Source organism: Stenella coeruleoalba (genome assembly GCF_951394435.1).
Source record: "Stenella coeruleoalba genome assembly, chromosome: 10".
In the NCBI taxonomy this organism is placed as follows: domain Eukaryota; kingdom Metazoa; phylum Chordata; class Mammalia; order Artiodactyla; family Delphinidae; genus Stenella; species Stenella coeruleoalba.
In genome coordinates, this window is record NC_137156.1 from 7,157,610 (window position 1) to 7,172,870 (window position 15,261).

Below are 15,261 nucleotides of genomic sequence, written 5' to 3' on the forward strand. Positions count from 1 at the left end.
GTGTCATAAGTGCTGTTCATCAAATATTTCCAGCTCTTCACCTTCTAAGCGTATAGTAGGATTGCATGTCCAAGCCCCGTTGTGGTTGGCTGGGTCCTTTGACTAGTTCTGGACAAGGACCTCTGAGTGGACAGAATATGTGTCACTTCTAGGCCAGGGCACTTATTATTGGTTCTAGATTCTCCAGAGTTTTCTTTCATTTTTCTCCTTTGCTACATTGATCAGTGACCAGTCTTTGACTTAGAATTAGAATGGGTAAAGCAGAGCCCCTAGCTGTCCTGAAGTAGACACATAGCTTGGGTGAAAAATAAGCTTCTGTTGAATTAAGCCACTGAAATACTGGGGGGTTTTGTTACCATAAAATAACCAAGATAATATTGACTGACTGCTCCTGCTTTGTATTGGCTCACATCCAGTCTTAGCTGTTCTATAAACATGATTATTATACCACAATAGCTTCAGAGCCATATTCTAAGTCATTGGATATAAAGTTGAAAACCTAGCGGTTCTTTGCCAGCGTCATGATAAAACCAACTGTAGAGGAAAACGCAAATACTCACGTAATCTGCACTACAGTGGATAAACAGAATACCCAACAATGCTTCAGTTGTTTGTGCTAAGACTACAGTGACGCTGCTTGGATATTCTTTGGTTGGAATTCCTATAAATGCATCTTAAATGCTTTTGACTTTATATATAGTTTACCTCAGTCCTAATTGTTCAATCCTGCCGTGTTTAATTGCTTCTCTGATTTAAAAGGGAAGCTGTATGTCCTCATGGGTTAAAAGCATGGGCTTTGGCATCAGACAAATGTTAAGATCAAATCCCAATGTAACACTCCAGTAAGTAACCTATCATTTTGGGACGGATCTTTGTTTCACCATTTATGAAGTGCTGGTGGTGGAGGTGGAAGGGGTGGGAAAGGAAGGACAGTGGTGATGAGGGGAAGGTGGCAATTTGGGAGAATGGGAAATGAACAAAATGGTGTCTTCTGGGACTAATATTCTGTAGGGAATAAGCATAGTTAAGGAATTAAATAAATATACTTAATTTGCATTAGAAAATAGCAAAGTGTTCTTTCTGAGGCAAACAACTCTGGACAGATGACTGGGAATTGATGCCACAGCACAGTGTAATCTAGGTTATCCAGTGAGAGTTTAATAATACCATTATTTTCCTTTCCATTCCCTTAGCCAAGATAAATAAACAGACATATTAGTTCTAATTCCCAGTCTTTCTGCTGCGGGATGAAAGAAAGTAATTATTCTTGGAAACTTATCTTGGTCTAGGGATCAAGGACAGAGGGTGGTAACAGCTATAACTATCATAGCTTCTGAATAGAAGAGGAGAGAAAACCTTACACCTACACCGTTGGAAAACCAGTGTTCTCATGTGCAAATGTAACAGTTCCAGTTCCCTGTTTTAGAAATTAATTTTTTGAGTAGAGCATCAACCATTAACATGTATCAAAAGCTCACTAAATGCAAGGTACTTTTTAAATCACTTTATCCTTATGAACACAATCACCACAGTAATCCTATGAAGTTGATTCTATTATAGCTCCATTTGACCAATGACACAACTGAGGCAAAGAGAGCTGGCCCAAGGTCACACAGAAAATAGGTGTAGAGGGTAGAGCTGGGATTTGATTCCTGGCCATGTGCTCCAGAGTCATTCATGCCATGCTTCCGAAATGTTGGAGGTGAACATCAGACAGCCTACCTTGGATTCCTGATGAAGAAGCTTAAGACCATCCCTCTACACCCTATTTCCTACTTCTCCTTATACAGGCTGAGGAGCTGGGCTCCTTCCCACGTTTCTCTGTATTCAGCCTGTTTTCTTCTTAATTGCTCCCACTGAGTTCAGGCATCAAAAGTAGACACAGAACTTACCAAGAGAAAACGTCTCCAACAAAACTCCATCATTAGCATCCCGAAAAACTCCATCATCCAGCATCCTTAAAGAATGAATCTCTCTGACTATATACACATATATATGCATAAAACCGAATCACATTGCTGTACACCTAAAACTAACACAAGATTGTAAATCAACTATACTTTAATAAAAAGTAAAATAAATTTTTTAAAAATGAGTCTGAGAGCTAGATTCATCAGATAGCTTACAAATTAGTAAATCTGAATAAAAATCTTCCTAAAATGAGGGCACAAGTCTATGATCTCTCAAACTTACAGTCCCTGAATTGAATTTTGTGATTTCTCAACAAAGAATTTAATTATTTAAGAAACCTCTACAATCATATGATGATGTCCTCAAGGACATCATCTAGCAGTCACCCAAATTTGATTTGTGTAAGAATTTTACCCAAAGGAGTTTATTAAAATGCAGATTTCTAGGCCCATTCTCATCCTTTAGTCAGTAAGTCTGGGGTGAAGCTCAGGAATTTGAATTTCTACAGGCATGTCTAGGTAATGGTGATTCACGTGGTCCTTCAGACCACACTTTGAGAATCATCGTCCAATATGGATGCCAAGACAAGACAGGTTTGTGTGTCCTTGATCATATGTCTAATTGACTTCATAGCTTAGGGCAGCCACATTTCTGTCTAAAATCAAACTGATTCATACCTGAATAATTACTGGCTAAAAAATATGGCCTTTCCACCATTTTCCATCAAACATGACTGAAATCAAGAGGAAATATATGGCATGTCATCTCATTACATCGCAATTCCATTACCTGACCTCAACCTCAATGTGTCATAACTCATCTCTTCACATGCTACTCAAATGTTCAACTAAGAATATTTCACTCTAGGGAGATGGCAAAATCTAATTGAATATTTTAATTTAGAAAATTCAGTTCTGGGATTTCTCCCCCTACCCCCCCCCCTTTTTTTTTCTTTTTTTGAAGTGAAAACAAAAGTTGAATTTTCAGTTTTTCCTTGTTAGGCAAAAGATAGATTTTTCCCTTCTTTGTCCCTGAGAGTTGAAGACACTGGGGAAAAATTGGGCACAGCCCATTACTTTTACAAACCCCAGTGACTGAGCCTCAATGCACAAAAAGATGGCATTTCTGAACATCTGCAGCATGATTAGATCAAAGACCAACAAATTAACCACAAATGGTTTTACAAGGAACAGGCAAATACATCATTTGGAAAGGATAAAACTTTTGGCAATAATTGCTAATCAACACTTTCCCTTTGGGAAACCCACATTGTACCAAAGATATCTGGCAATGTATTAACGCCCGTGCAGCGTTTTACATTTTACAAAGCTCTTACATGCACAATATAACATTTGATCTGCGTGTCAATGTAGTTAATATTAGCCCATTTTACAGGTGATTGAAAACAAGCTTTTAAAAAGTAATGATTTGTTCATGTTTTCCCAGCTACTAAATTATCGATTTGACTATGTCAAAAGCCATATCCAACTTCATGACTTCCCTCTGTTCATTCATTCATTCAGTCAGTCATTCATTCACACACCTTTATTAAATGCCCATTTGTACTTAAGCACCATTTTTGGCACTAAGGATAAAAAAAAATTAAATCAGCTCTTCTTCTTGAGCTACAATCTGGTAGTGGAGGGGATAAGCAATAAACAAATAAGACAATATCAATAGTGATAAATGCTCTAATTTATCACTAGTGATATCGAAACAATAAAAATAAATTACAGACGTACTAGAAAATGACCAGAGGAGGAGCTATTCTGTTAAGAAAATGTTGTCTCGGGAAGGGACACTTAACCTGGGACCAGCAGTGTCAAGGTTTGAGGAGGAACCCCACTAGGCAGGAAGCCACAACCAACGCAGCCTTGTAATAAGAATGAGCTTGGTCTGTTCAAAGAACAGAAAGTGAGTCTCAAATGAAATACAAAAGCAGAAAAGTCACATGAAATAAATTAGAAAGGGGGATAGAGGCCCGATCACGTAGGGCTTGGAGGCCCAGGTAAGGAATTTGGATTTTATTCTAAATGTAATGGAGAGCTACTAGGAGAGCTTAAGCAGAGGCTTGACATGCTCTGATTGGCAGTTTACTAGATTGACCTTTATTGGTCCTTGAGTTTAGTGATTTTTTGTTTGTTTGAACCCGAATTCTTTTCCTGCCACCACTATAAGCTTTGAGAGCCCCGTCAGTTCAAAGTCATTGAGTACTGCTTGGTACACCTATGAGGCAGATGGATAGGAAAAGATAGCCAGCCCTGTTCTTTGCAATTACCAGGCCATGTGACCTTGGAGAAATTCTTTACCCTAGTCAGCCCTTTGCGACTTCACTCGACGTTCATGGGAGAATTAGTGCCTTAAAAGTCATTGTAAAGCATTTTGTATAGATGTTGAAATATTAAAACCTATTCCCTCTGAATGTGAGTGAGTTCAAATATAGAAGCAAGTTCCTCCTCTTTAGAGAATTCAAAATGATTTGATTGTTGAATTGCATGCAAAGTGAACAAGAACGACTATTTTGTAACTAGGGCATTCTTAACCCTGAATAAATCAGATGTGAACAGATGTAGAGAACAGACACAAAGGACAAAGTTGGATTTATGGCATTTTGAAAGCAGTTCCAATAAAATAAAGAATGTTAATCTGCATAAAACACCAAAAGTTTTAAAAAGTTAAAACATTTTTCAACTATAAAGTAGAAATCAGTTGTCTATTTGAAGTCTGAAATGTGAGTCTTTTGAATTTTTAGATCTATTCATTCATTTAAAAATATTTATTAAGACAGCCACAGTTCTAGGTGCCAGAGATTCAGCAGTGAACAAAATAGACCCCAGTTCTTGCGCTCAAGCAGCTTACATTTTAGTGCTGGCAAATATGTTTGAGGGACCACCTGTCAATATTATGTAATACGGCAGCCTCATTCCCAAACGAGACTGGTAAAAATGACTTGATTATTGAATTGAATGCAGAGTGAACGACAACTACTAATTTGTAACTAGGGCACTCAACTCTGAGTAAATCAGATGTGAACAGATGTAGAAAACCAACACAAAGGACAGAAGAAGAGACAGAAAGAGCGAGGGATTTGGCTTTAGAAATGGAAATAAACCTGGTAAAAATACAAAGAAAAATGACAGGAATCGATAAGTAGTTTACAGATTTGGAAAACCAGCATATCAGTTCTTGCCATTTTCTGTAGGGTAGTTTGTGAACCTCGGTGTTTGGACTGTGGGCTCCAATCTCAGCTTCAAACTTCTGGTCAAGTTCTCATCTCTAAAACCTCAGTTTCTCTAATCTGCAAAATGGGATTAACAATAGATTGCTCTGTGTGAAATTTGCACTGATCGTGTGTATTAAACACATAGTGATGAAACTGGCACAGTTCAGGCACTCAATACACATTTTCTTCCTCTCTGCCAGAGACTATGAGACAATGAGAGCATGACTTTTTGCACTGATGGCCCTGAAACCCCTCACATCACTCAGTAACAAGAAGTAGAGGCAAAAAAGCATCCAATAAATTTAATGGAAACTGAGTTTTCTTAGAGGGAGAAATCAAGAATGGATTAAAATGATACTTCTTGAAGGCATGTTTTGGAGGGCTGGAGAAATCTAACAGAGAGAGGGAAAAGAAGAGAACATGCTACATGGAGAATTATTATTATAATGAAAAACTAATTATAGCCACCAGTTATTTCCTACATGCAACCCGCTATGCTAAGCAATCTATACATCACATTATTTAATGCTCAGAAAGTCTCTATGAATAAGGTAACAGATTCCCATTTTACAAATGAAAGAACTGAGGCGAGGAAGATTAGGTAATTTTCCTAAAGTGATGAATGCAAAGTAAGTAGCAGAAGCAGACCACTGTTAAAAACAGCATATGCCCAGGGACCACTCCCACCACTCAGGAGAAGCCATTTACAATCAGGACTCTCACAAGTCTGGGGGAATCCTTGACCAGCGGAAGTGACCATTTCAAATACTGACCCAAAGGGCTTCCTCCACTGACATAATGGCAAACTTTTTAAAGCCACATGATATAATATACTCCAGGGCTATTCACTATGAATGGTAATAATCAATAAAAGCAATCAAGCTCTAGTTTTCCTAAGACCACTCCTTCCAAGGAGTTATTAAAATCATTTCAATTCTTTGATATTAAATGTCACACAGAAAATAACCTCTTGCAAAATGTTGGGTTCATCATATTTTAAGAATTAATACTTTAGGTCATTTTAATCAGTTTCTGATATATGCAGTTTTCAGAAAGCACTTCAGGGAAGAACACTGGGGCCATGACTAATAATGACAAGAATATGAACTATATTCTTCATATACATATTGGAATCAGAACATTACTGAAGTACTTTACCATCTTAAGTATTTAGGAAGCTTTAAATAAAAAATAAATTTGCCTATTTCACTGAAATTGAGCATCCTTTTTTCAGGCATAAAACTTCAAACTTATTAATTTCATGGCTATATTTTAAAATGGGTGCCAGTACCAGCTAGATGACTGCATGATAAGTGTCTTAAAAGTTCAAGAAAAGGCACTAAATTTTTCACAGTATTTGTGTTTCATTCTCAGTGTAATAAAAATATGCCACCCTTTTAATAATGAATAATAGATTCTCAGTTTGATTTACCTGCATGGATTAAATGTCATGTTTGAAAAGTTGCTATTTTATTCATATTGGATTTCCCTCCAGTAAAACAAAAATGGTGCCCATCTACTACTATAATAATGATACCTTGCCACGCTGATGTATAAATAGTAACTGGTTGATATACTTCTTAAAATTCTATAGAACCATGAAAGAGTCCGATAACACAGTGAGTTTAAGTCAGGTTTTCTCTGGAGCTTCTGAGGTGCCTATATGTGCCATTCAATTAGCCAAAACCCACTACAGTAGGGGAGCCTTATTTCTTTTTTTCTTTTTGGCTGTGCTGTACAGCATGTGGGATCTTGGTTCCCCAACCAGGGATCGAACCCGCGTCCCCTGCATTGGAAGCGCGGAGTCTTAACCACTGGATTGCCAGGGAAGTCCCTAGTCCTTATCTCAATGATGCCAAATTTATGTATTGAATTCTAAAAGGTTGAAGCAAATTGTTGCTTCTTCTTTCCCACTGAATAAAAGGACAATTCATTGTCACCAGTCCTTCATGAGCCCCTCTATTACTTTTTCAGGACCACCATAGCAAAGTACTACTGACTGGATGACTTTAACAATAAGAATTTATTTTCTCACAGTTCTGGAACTGGACATCCAAGATCAAGGTGTCGGCAGGATTGGTTTCTTCTGAGGCCTCTCTCCTTGGTTTGTCTCCCTGTGTCCCCACATGGTCTTCCCTCTGTGTGTGTCTGTGTCAATCTCCTCTTCTTTAAGGACACAAGTCAGATTAGATTAGGGCCCACCCCAATGTCCTCATTTTAACCTTACCTCTTTAAAGACCCTGTCTCCAAACTTAGTCACATTCTGAGGTACTGGGATTTAGGGCCTCAGCCTATGAATTTGGGGGGAACACAGTTCAGTCCATAACAGCCCCCCTATTTATCCACTTCCATCTCCCACATCTCCTTTTTCACATACACGCAGCATAACTAAAGGACAAGACATTGCACACAGGACTCAAATGCCTTTTGGGTGAACCAACTCTGAATTTAGACACATAATGATTCTTTTTCCTTAAGCACACGAGGTTATATTTGCAGAAGCTACCCAAGCAATTTAAAAAGACAGCCCTGACTTTATTTCTTCAACTCTCGATATAGTTCTTGGTCACAGAAGGGGCTAAATAAGTTCTTCAGTTATCTATTGCTGCATAACAAACTACTCCAAAATTCAGTGACTTGAAACGACATTTTTCTATATCTCCCCATCACGTAGATCAGAAAATCAGAGATGAGTCAGCAGCGTAGCTCATCTGCTCCATGGGGCATTGGCTGGGGCCACTTGGTGCCACTCGGTGCCACTCTTCTATTACCTGTATTTTTTCCCTAAGTTTGAAGTGATTATGTATTTATTCATCAACTCCACTTCTCCTTTGCATAGTTAGACAGCTATGACTAATAAAGTGAAGGTAAGTGTGAACTCAGTTAATGTGGTCCCAGAACAGGAGCACGTGCTTGTTGAGAAACTATACTTTTACTTGTAGTTTTTTTAATTCTCTGATTTTCTTAACAAAGAGCTTAAGTTGTCTTCTGTAATCAGAAAGGCCAATACAGCTATTTTTCACTTGAAAGTATCAAAAATCATCTGGAGAAGTATAAAAAATCATCATATTTGAACATCTCCATCTTACAATACAGGAAAATGGATGTTAAAGTGTGGAAATGTTTGGGACAAAGTCCAAATGATAGTATCAGAAGTAGGACCGTGGGTGTTTGGAGGGCTATTACCTTGGGCTTACCAATCGATATATCTGCTGCCTCACTTGGAGGTTTATCAAACCCTATAAGCAAACTTTTCACCTTAACCTTCAATTGTTTGCCTCCTGGTCCAGCTTGATACCAAAGAGAAGCCAGCTTTGATGCTATAACATTGTACCCTCATTCCAAGCTCCATTAAGAATGTAACCTTACAGACGTCTAATGCAGACATTTCCTCAGCAGACTCAGTGTTTCTCCTGTAACGAAGACTTGCCCTTTCATTTGGGCAATACCTTCTCTGTCCTTCCTGTCTGTGTAGGAATAGCTGACATCTCTCCTCGGTTAACATTGGTAAGATGTCCTGCACTCTCAAACAACCATATGAAGCCAGCTTCTCCTGTTCATGGAGAAATGACCCTGTCTTAGGCTTGTACGTGAAAAGAAATGATGTAACTATCTTAGATGCCCCTATATCAGTTACATACAAAAGCACATCTGTGTTTTTGTGTGTGTATTCCTATTCCTATTGGAAAATGACATTTCTTTAAACCTTGCTGCTGTACCTGTCAGTCTCCCACAGACTGCTAGCAGAGTGGCTGGCAGGCAGAATTGTGTGGTTAGTGGAAAAAGTTGCCAGAACCCAGTGGAATGAACAGAACTTTGAGCAACAGCATTTTCATTCTGAAATCAAACAGCGTCAGATGACTTCTCTTTCCTGTCAAGTTCTAGAGTGCTTTTCTTGTTTTTGTTTTTGTCCTGAATTTTTTGTACTTTTCTTACATGCACTGAATGTGGAACACCCTAGTAGATTTCTCTGGGGATCCAGGATTTTGCTAGGTGATACCAAGGGATGGATATAATTCAGTGGCATTTTCTCAGGCTCTTAAAGAATACATTTTCCTTGGCTGTGGCGGGAAGTAATTATTTTGGTTTGTTTGCTTCTGACACAGGGAAAGAAAATTTGGGGTTGTTATTTCACCTATTCCAAGATACTTTTTGTTCTGTTTGGCAGGAAGGGGAAAATGCCTTTCAGTGTTTGAGGAACAACCGGCCTCTGCTTTCTCCTACGGACTTGATGCGCTTTTCAACACTGTGAACAGTTTTGGGCAACATCCGTCTCTTAGTGGTTTTGCTCCCTGTCCCTGAAGACATTCTTTTTACTTTTATTTTTAATTTATTAAGTTTTTTTGCGGTACATGGGCCTCTCACTGCTGTGGCCTCTCCCGTTGCGGAGCACAGGCTCCGGACCCGCAGGCTCAGCGGCCATGGCTCACGGGCCCAGCCGCTCCGCTGCATGTGGGATCCTCCCGGACCAGGGCACAAACCCGTGTCCCCTGCATCGGCAGGCGGACTCTCAACCACTGCGCCGCCAGGGAAGCCCCTGAAGACATTCTTGATGCAGCTCTTCATCCTCTAATCCCTCCTGGCATTCAACCTGTAGCACTCTCTATTAAGATTATTCATCAACATGCATGGAATATGCTCAAAGCTAACATAGCAATATACGTGGCTTCTGCACTCAGAGTTCACGCCTCTATGGGGGGAGCTGGGGATGGGCATCTAAACCAATAATAACAATAAAAAGAACATTATATAGTGCTTTTCAATGTAAAAGAGCTATTTATGCAGATGGTTCTAGATAGCAAGTTCTTCGAATGCTATATTTGGTAGCCTAGCTCCAAGATTTAAAATGGTAGGTGCTTAATTAAAATGTACCAAAAGAATGTAGTTGCCCATTAAATACAGATTAGACCTTTTTTAAAATTATTAACTAAAATCTTAGCTAGCACCACATTCCTGAAATTTCTCTGATATAAGTAGTGAAAACCAAGATATCATGTCAGGGGCTGAATTACATCTGCTGCCCTCGTGTCACTTGTCCTCAAAGTCTGGTTCTATGGGGACAGTGGGCTCCCCCAGGGGGTAAGTCCTCTCCATACCCACCCCTGACTAACGCCTCTCACATGTATCTCACACATCTTAACAAGGTGTTTGGGATCATTTGTTAGAGAAGAAATTGTTAACCACCATTGTTCTCAAGCAAAGGTTAATTCAAAAGTTGTTCAAGATATAAGTATTCATCATATATATTAAAATGAAAGTCCCCTGGTAAGCATTTATGGGCTTCTCCATCAAAGAGACAGAATAATTATAACAATAATAACCACAGAAGCTTCTGAATTCTTACTATGTATTGACAGTGTGTATTTCCACAATCATCTCAGTCATTTTTTGTAATGCTTCTGATAGGCAGATATTTTTATTCCCATTTCACAGATGAGCCAACTGAGGCTCGGTTCCTCAGTGAGTCTTGTCAGCTCAGGAGCCTTGTGCTACCTACACTGATGCTTACAATGTTTGTCTTATTCCTTCAAATTAATAGTGTAAAAAGCAATTCTATATTTTCAAACAGTCCATCCTCATGTCTGGCATCTAATGCACCAGCACACAGTAAGGGTTCTGGGACTAACCCAGCCCCTTCCTTTCTTCTCCTTGGGCTGGAGTCCCCTGTCTTTATCAGTCTGGTGCTGATGCCCCAGAGAAAGCCAAGCTTATCCTCTCTCCTTCCAAAGGTGACTTGAAGATCTTGGATCCCCTCTTCTCATCCCTGCATCCAGGAACACTCTCTAATCTTACCTCCCCCTTCCTCTCTCGCCCAGCACTGTCTCCTCCAGATTCTCTTTGCTTGGTAAACACATACCCCTATATCCATAATCTATTCTCTTAACAACCTCCAACATTTCTTCTTACCTAAATCTGGGTTCTCACCTAAAACCAGTGTCCCTGGCTGCCTACAAATGTATATGCATACCGCACATAAAATACACACGTTAGTGACCTCTTGTCATGTAAGTCCTGAAAAGGTGAAGAATTATACCAAGGATCCACAGTAATGATCTGATAAAGAAGGATGGCATTCCATTTTACCCAGGACTAAGGGTGTCCATGTACCGACCACAACACAGTGCTTGGCTCGTACTGAGTGCTTATTGGGTATTTGCTGAATGAATGAATGAAATCCTTTCTGTTTACTACACAAAGCTGAGTACCTAAAACCATCTCTAGAGGTGAAAAGCTGGACAGATAGGAGGAGATAGTGGTACGTGTGCAAAAAGACCAGCTTACCACATAAAGGCTTTCGTGGAAATACAGCCCCACATCATAAAAATTTCCATCATGCCTCACTGGGTGTGTTCTGGTCTTCAGCTGCTCCGTCAGGCACCACGGCAAGACACGGCCACCTGGTCGACCAAGCAGGGACACTTTGAGGAAGTAGGAGCCTTGGGGAGCCTTGTTCTTGAGACCCCTTATGCATTTCATCTGTATTTGAAGAGGCTGAGGTGACCGACTCTGCTCAACCCAAAGAAAAGACAGGTTTCTTGAATTTCTTGAATGATGCAGGAACTGGGGAAAACCACACAATTAGCCACAGTGTGCTTCTCAGGGAGGGAAAAATAGACAATTATTTTTACTCAACCTGTAATTGTCAGGTATTAGCCGTGATAACAGAGGAGGACACACGACATGTAATTATGGGGTCAAAAGGCAAGCCTACCGATTATGCGAGGGAAAGTTGAGCCAGTTTTTAAGTGTGGTATGTTAATGATCTGTGACATCAGAAACCATTCATCTATTATAATAAGATAGAATGAACAGGAACCAACACTTCTAAAAACCACACAGTGGGCCTCTTAAGATACCTGGGATGGGTGAACATGGGCAGTAAGCTTGAAAAGTGACATCCCTTACCTCTCATACTAATCACAGACCATGGACCCCATTGATTAGTGATGTGCAAAACAGGTCAGACTAACACCTCACCTGATCAAATACTTGTATTTAATTTGAACATGAGGTCACCTTGCCCCACAGGCTTCAAGTGAGATTCAAAAAATAAAGAAAGAAGAGCATTTCTATGTGCTTTAACCTAAAACTTGGCATAAATTGCATGTAACTGAAGTATATGATTGAAGAATATTTTACAGGACATTTGAATTTCTTTGCTTACCTTCAGCTGGGACAAATAGGCCATTCATTTTTGGTAAATGTTGAAAAGTAGGTACAAGTTGATAAGGTTTTTAGTAGACTATTGTTTCAGAATACACAAAAATTAAACTGGGATTATTAATAACTCAAATGTCAGAAAGTCATGTTTTCTACCCTAATAGTCTTCAGAATAATTTGACCTTGAAAAATTCTCTATTACATCATGCTTTAAACAAAATTAATGTCATTTTTGGAATCAGGTTACTCTCCTAACTACCTGTGTTGGTAGCACCACCCATTAATCTGCAGTTAACAGTAAGCCCTTTTTAATCCTGCCTAGACTTTACTTTGTGAGAGATAATATATATTTCCATATAGACAGTATGCTTCTGCGATCAAATCACAGTTACACCAACAGTGAAAGTTGCTAAACTTCTTTTGTTTCTTCATACAACTCAGACTTAAACACTAATCAGAATAACAATTATTTTTTGGTTTAATTAGAAAATCTTAATTAACAATAGAGACTTAACCTTAGTATTTTGATTTCCAAAAATATTTTAAAACTTAACACCATGTGAATAAACAAGACAATCTCTTTAAACCTCAAGGCAGGATTACTGATGCAGGCAGACTGAGTTATTAAACACATTCAAAATTAAATGCCTCTATGAATTTTATACTGAGATATACTGTGATAGTTTTGCATGCCAAATGTGACATTTTGTATTTTAGATTCATCTTCTGCAGTAATTTTGGAAATGTCATACAAACAAAGGTTTTGTCATTTACCAATGAAATTACTATGCATGGCCCCTCAGCCATCTCTTTGCGGGCTCTTGTCGTTGTTTCCAGTCAGCAAGCCATAAAAAATCTTTATCTCTCTGAAACACAGCAATTTGGAAGATAATCGAATGGTGACTAGGGGGCAGAAAGGCCAGTCTGAGGAATTATACCACAATCTCTCCTGCATTTACAACCTTCCTCAGAGCAAGTGTCAGCCAAGTAGGGAAAGGAGATAGAAGATTCATCAAATCTCAAGCCTTGTCTCATTTGCATGGTGTCAAGTCTGCCCCATTGTCTAGTGAGAACCCAGCCTGGTTCCATGGACACCATTTTGAGGAATTCCAGTGGCTTCACACTGGAGCGTTTTAGCTGTTCAATTTTAGCCTAGAATTCTCAAAATTAGTTACTAAGACCTGATAGAACTCTGTTTCTCTAAAGGGTCCTATGGGAAGAAAAGTACAACAGGAAAGTGAGCCGATGAAATTGATCTTAGACTTAACTTATTACATCAGAGGAAAAAAGTCTCAAGAGCCTCACCTTCCAGCACAGCCAAGGCCATGCTGCTCCCTTTGATTGGTGGGTTACTTCTGTGAGGATATCAAGCTTGGCTACGCTGCCTTCTTTACAAACATTTAGGTCTGCAATTACTGGTTGACTTGGAGCTCTGCAGCAGGTATAGGAAGAGGGGAGATATAAGGAAGAGAAATTGACAATGCAGGATAATAAAAAGGTTTGCCTTTGGTACCACTGCACAATCTGATGTTTCCCTTAAATGTTTTCTCAGAATAACTGGGAGTTAGAGAAACACATCACAGATGCTGCAGTGGATTCAAGTCGGAAGGTGAGTAGTTTTTGAAATGAGACCCTATAAAGTGTGACTCACTATATGAGCTACTGATGTCCCAACAATTAAAATATGGCTTGTTTCAGAAATCAGAAATTTGATAAAATATGTTACCACTTCATTTTCTACCACCGCCCTTTCAATCTTATAACTTGTTGGAGAAACTATGGGGAAAATTATTTAAATAGATGAATAGCTGATATGACATAATCGTTTTCTTTTTTTTTTTTAATGCAATGTCCAGAGATCAAGATCTATTTCTACCCTCAGAAAGTTCCCCAGGCTTTTTCCTCCTAATAACATTTACTAACTTGATCTGAGGTTCTTCTTTATCAACTCTTTTTTCTTTCTTCTCTCTTTTTTTTTTTCCCCCTTAGCTTCACAAGTCTTAACAGCCAGCATTCCCCTGCTTTTCCAAATTCATTCGAATTAAGAAGGATCTTGTATTTCACTTCTCCTGACTTAAGTCTAGTTCCAGCAGCAGGGACATCTGTGACAATGACAGTCCCCCCACCAGAGGAATGGCCTTTTTGGATCTCACAGCTGATTTAGTTTCCTGGGATAGAAATGATTCTCCTTAATTTAGTTAGAGCTACACTGACACAAGAGTTCATTAGGACACACATTTGCTGGCAATTCAATCTCAACTTAAATACACTTTGTTGTAAATTTTATTACTTTTAAACTACTGTATCTATTGTCTGTAATGGCCCTATTATACCGTTATGAAGGTAAACCGATTTCATTAGTAAACCTCAAACATGTTATGTAAACCACAGTGAGATGTTTTCCTCAGTTTCTTTCTTTGTTCCCTTGGCAAAAAATGTAAGGCACTCATGAAATATCCTAAAGACTTACTCTAAATAATTAGATGCTGAATTCATGATAATCATCCTAGGAGGGGAAAAAAAAAAAACAGCCTTCTCATTTGTAATTCCAGTTCTTTGTATTTAGAGGTTTTCTAAAAATACCTTCCCTAGTTAAAAAGGAATGCAATGCACATCAAAAGGTTAATACACAGCTTCAACATGATACTAGGTACCTAGAGATAAGTCTAGTGATTTGCGTCCCTTTGGAGCCATCATGCTCTAGACCAGGAGCCAAACTAGACATCAGCTCACTTTTGAATTAGGACTTGTGGCATAGTATGCTTTTTTCTCCTTGTATACGGCACTTATTAATTTTGTAATTATATTAATATATGTGTATGTTTGTGCACTATATAAAACCTAATTTTATAAAAATCCCCCCACCAAAGTCACCCATTAGTCCACATCCCAGAGATAAACGGTGGTAAAATACTGAGGTCTATTCTTCACAGCTGGGTAGCTAGACATATTTTTTTTTCCCTTAC

General features: G+C 38.9%; 1 protein-coding gene across 3 annotated transcripts in view; it reads right to left on the bottom strand.

Moving 5' to 3' along the window:
• LOC307192803 (uncharacterized protein) overlaps nt 1–15,261 on the bottom strand; it is a 268,351-nt gene that overhangs the window by 154,741 nt on the left and 98,349 nt on the right. For 2 of the 3 annotated variants that reach the window (XM_079934104.1, XM_079934103.1), the window contains 2 exons: nt 13,601–13,727; nt 11,417–11,695 (listed from right to left, as the gene is read on the bottom strand). In XM_079934104.1, the coding sequence (XP_079790230.1) occupies nt 11,417–11,695; nt 13,601–13,727 (406 nt within the window). The remainder of the gene's footprint in view (nt 1–11,416; nt 11,696–13,600; nt 13,728–15,261) is intronic. The other variant, XM_079934105.1, reaches the window with a different exon arrangement.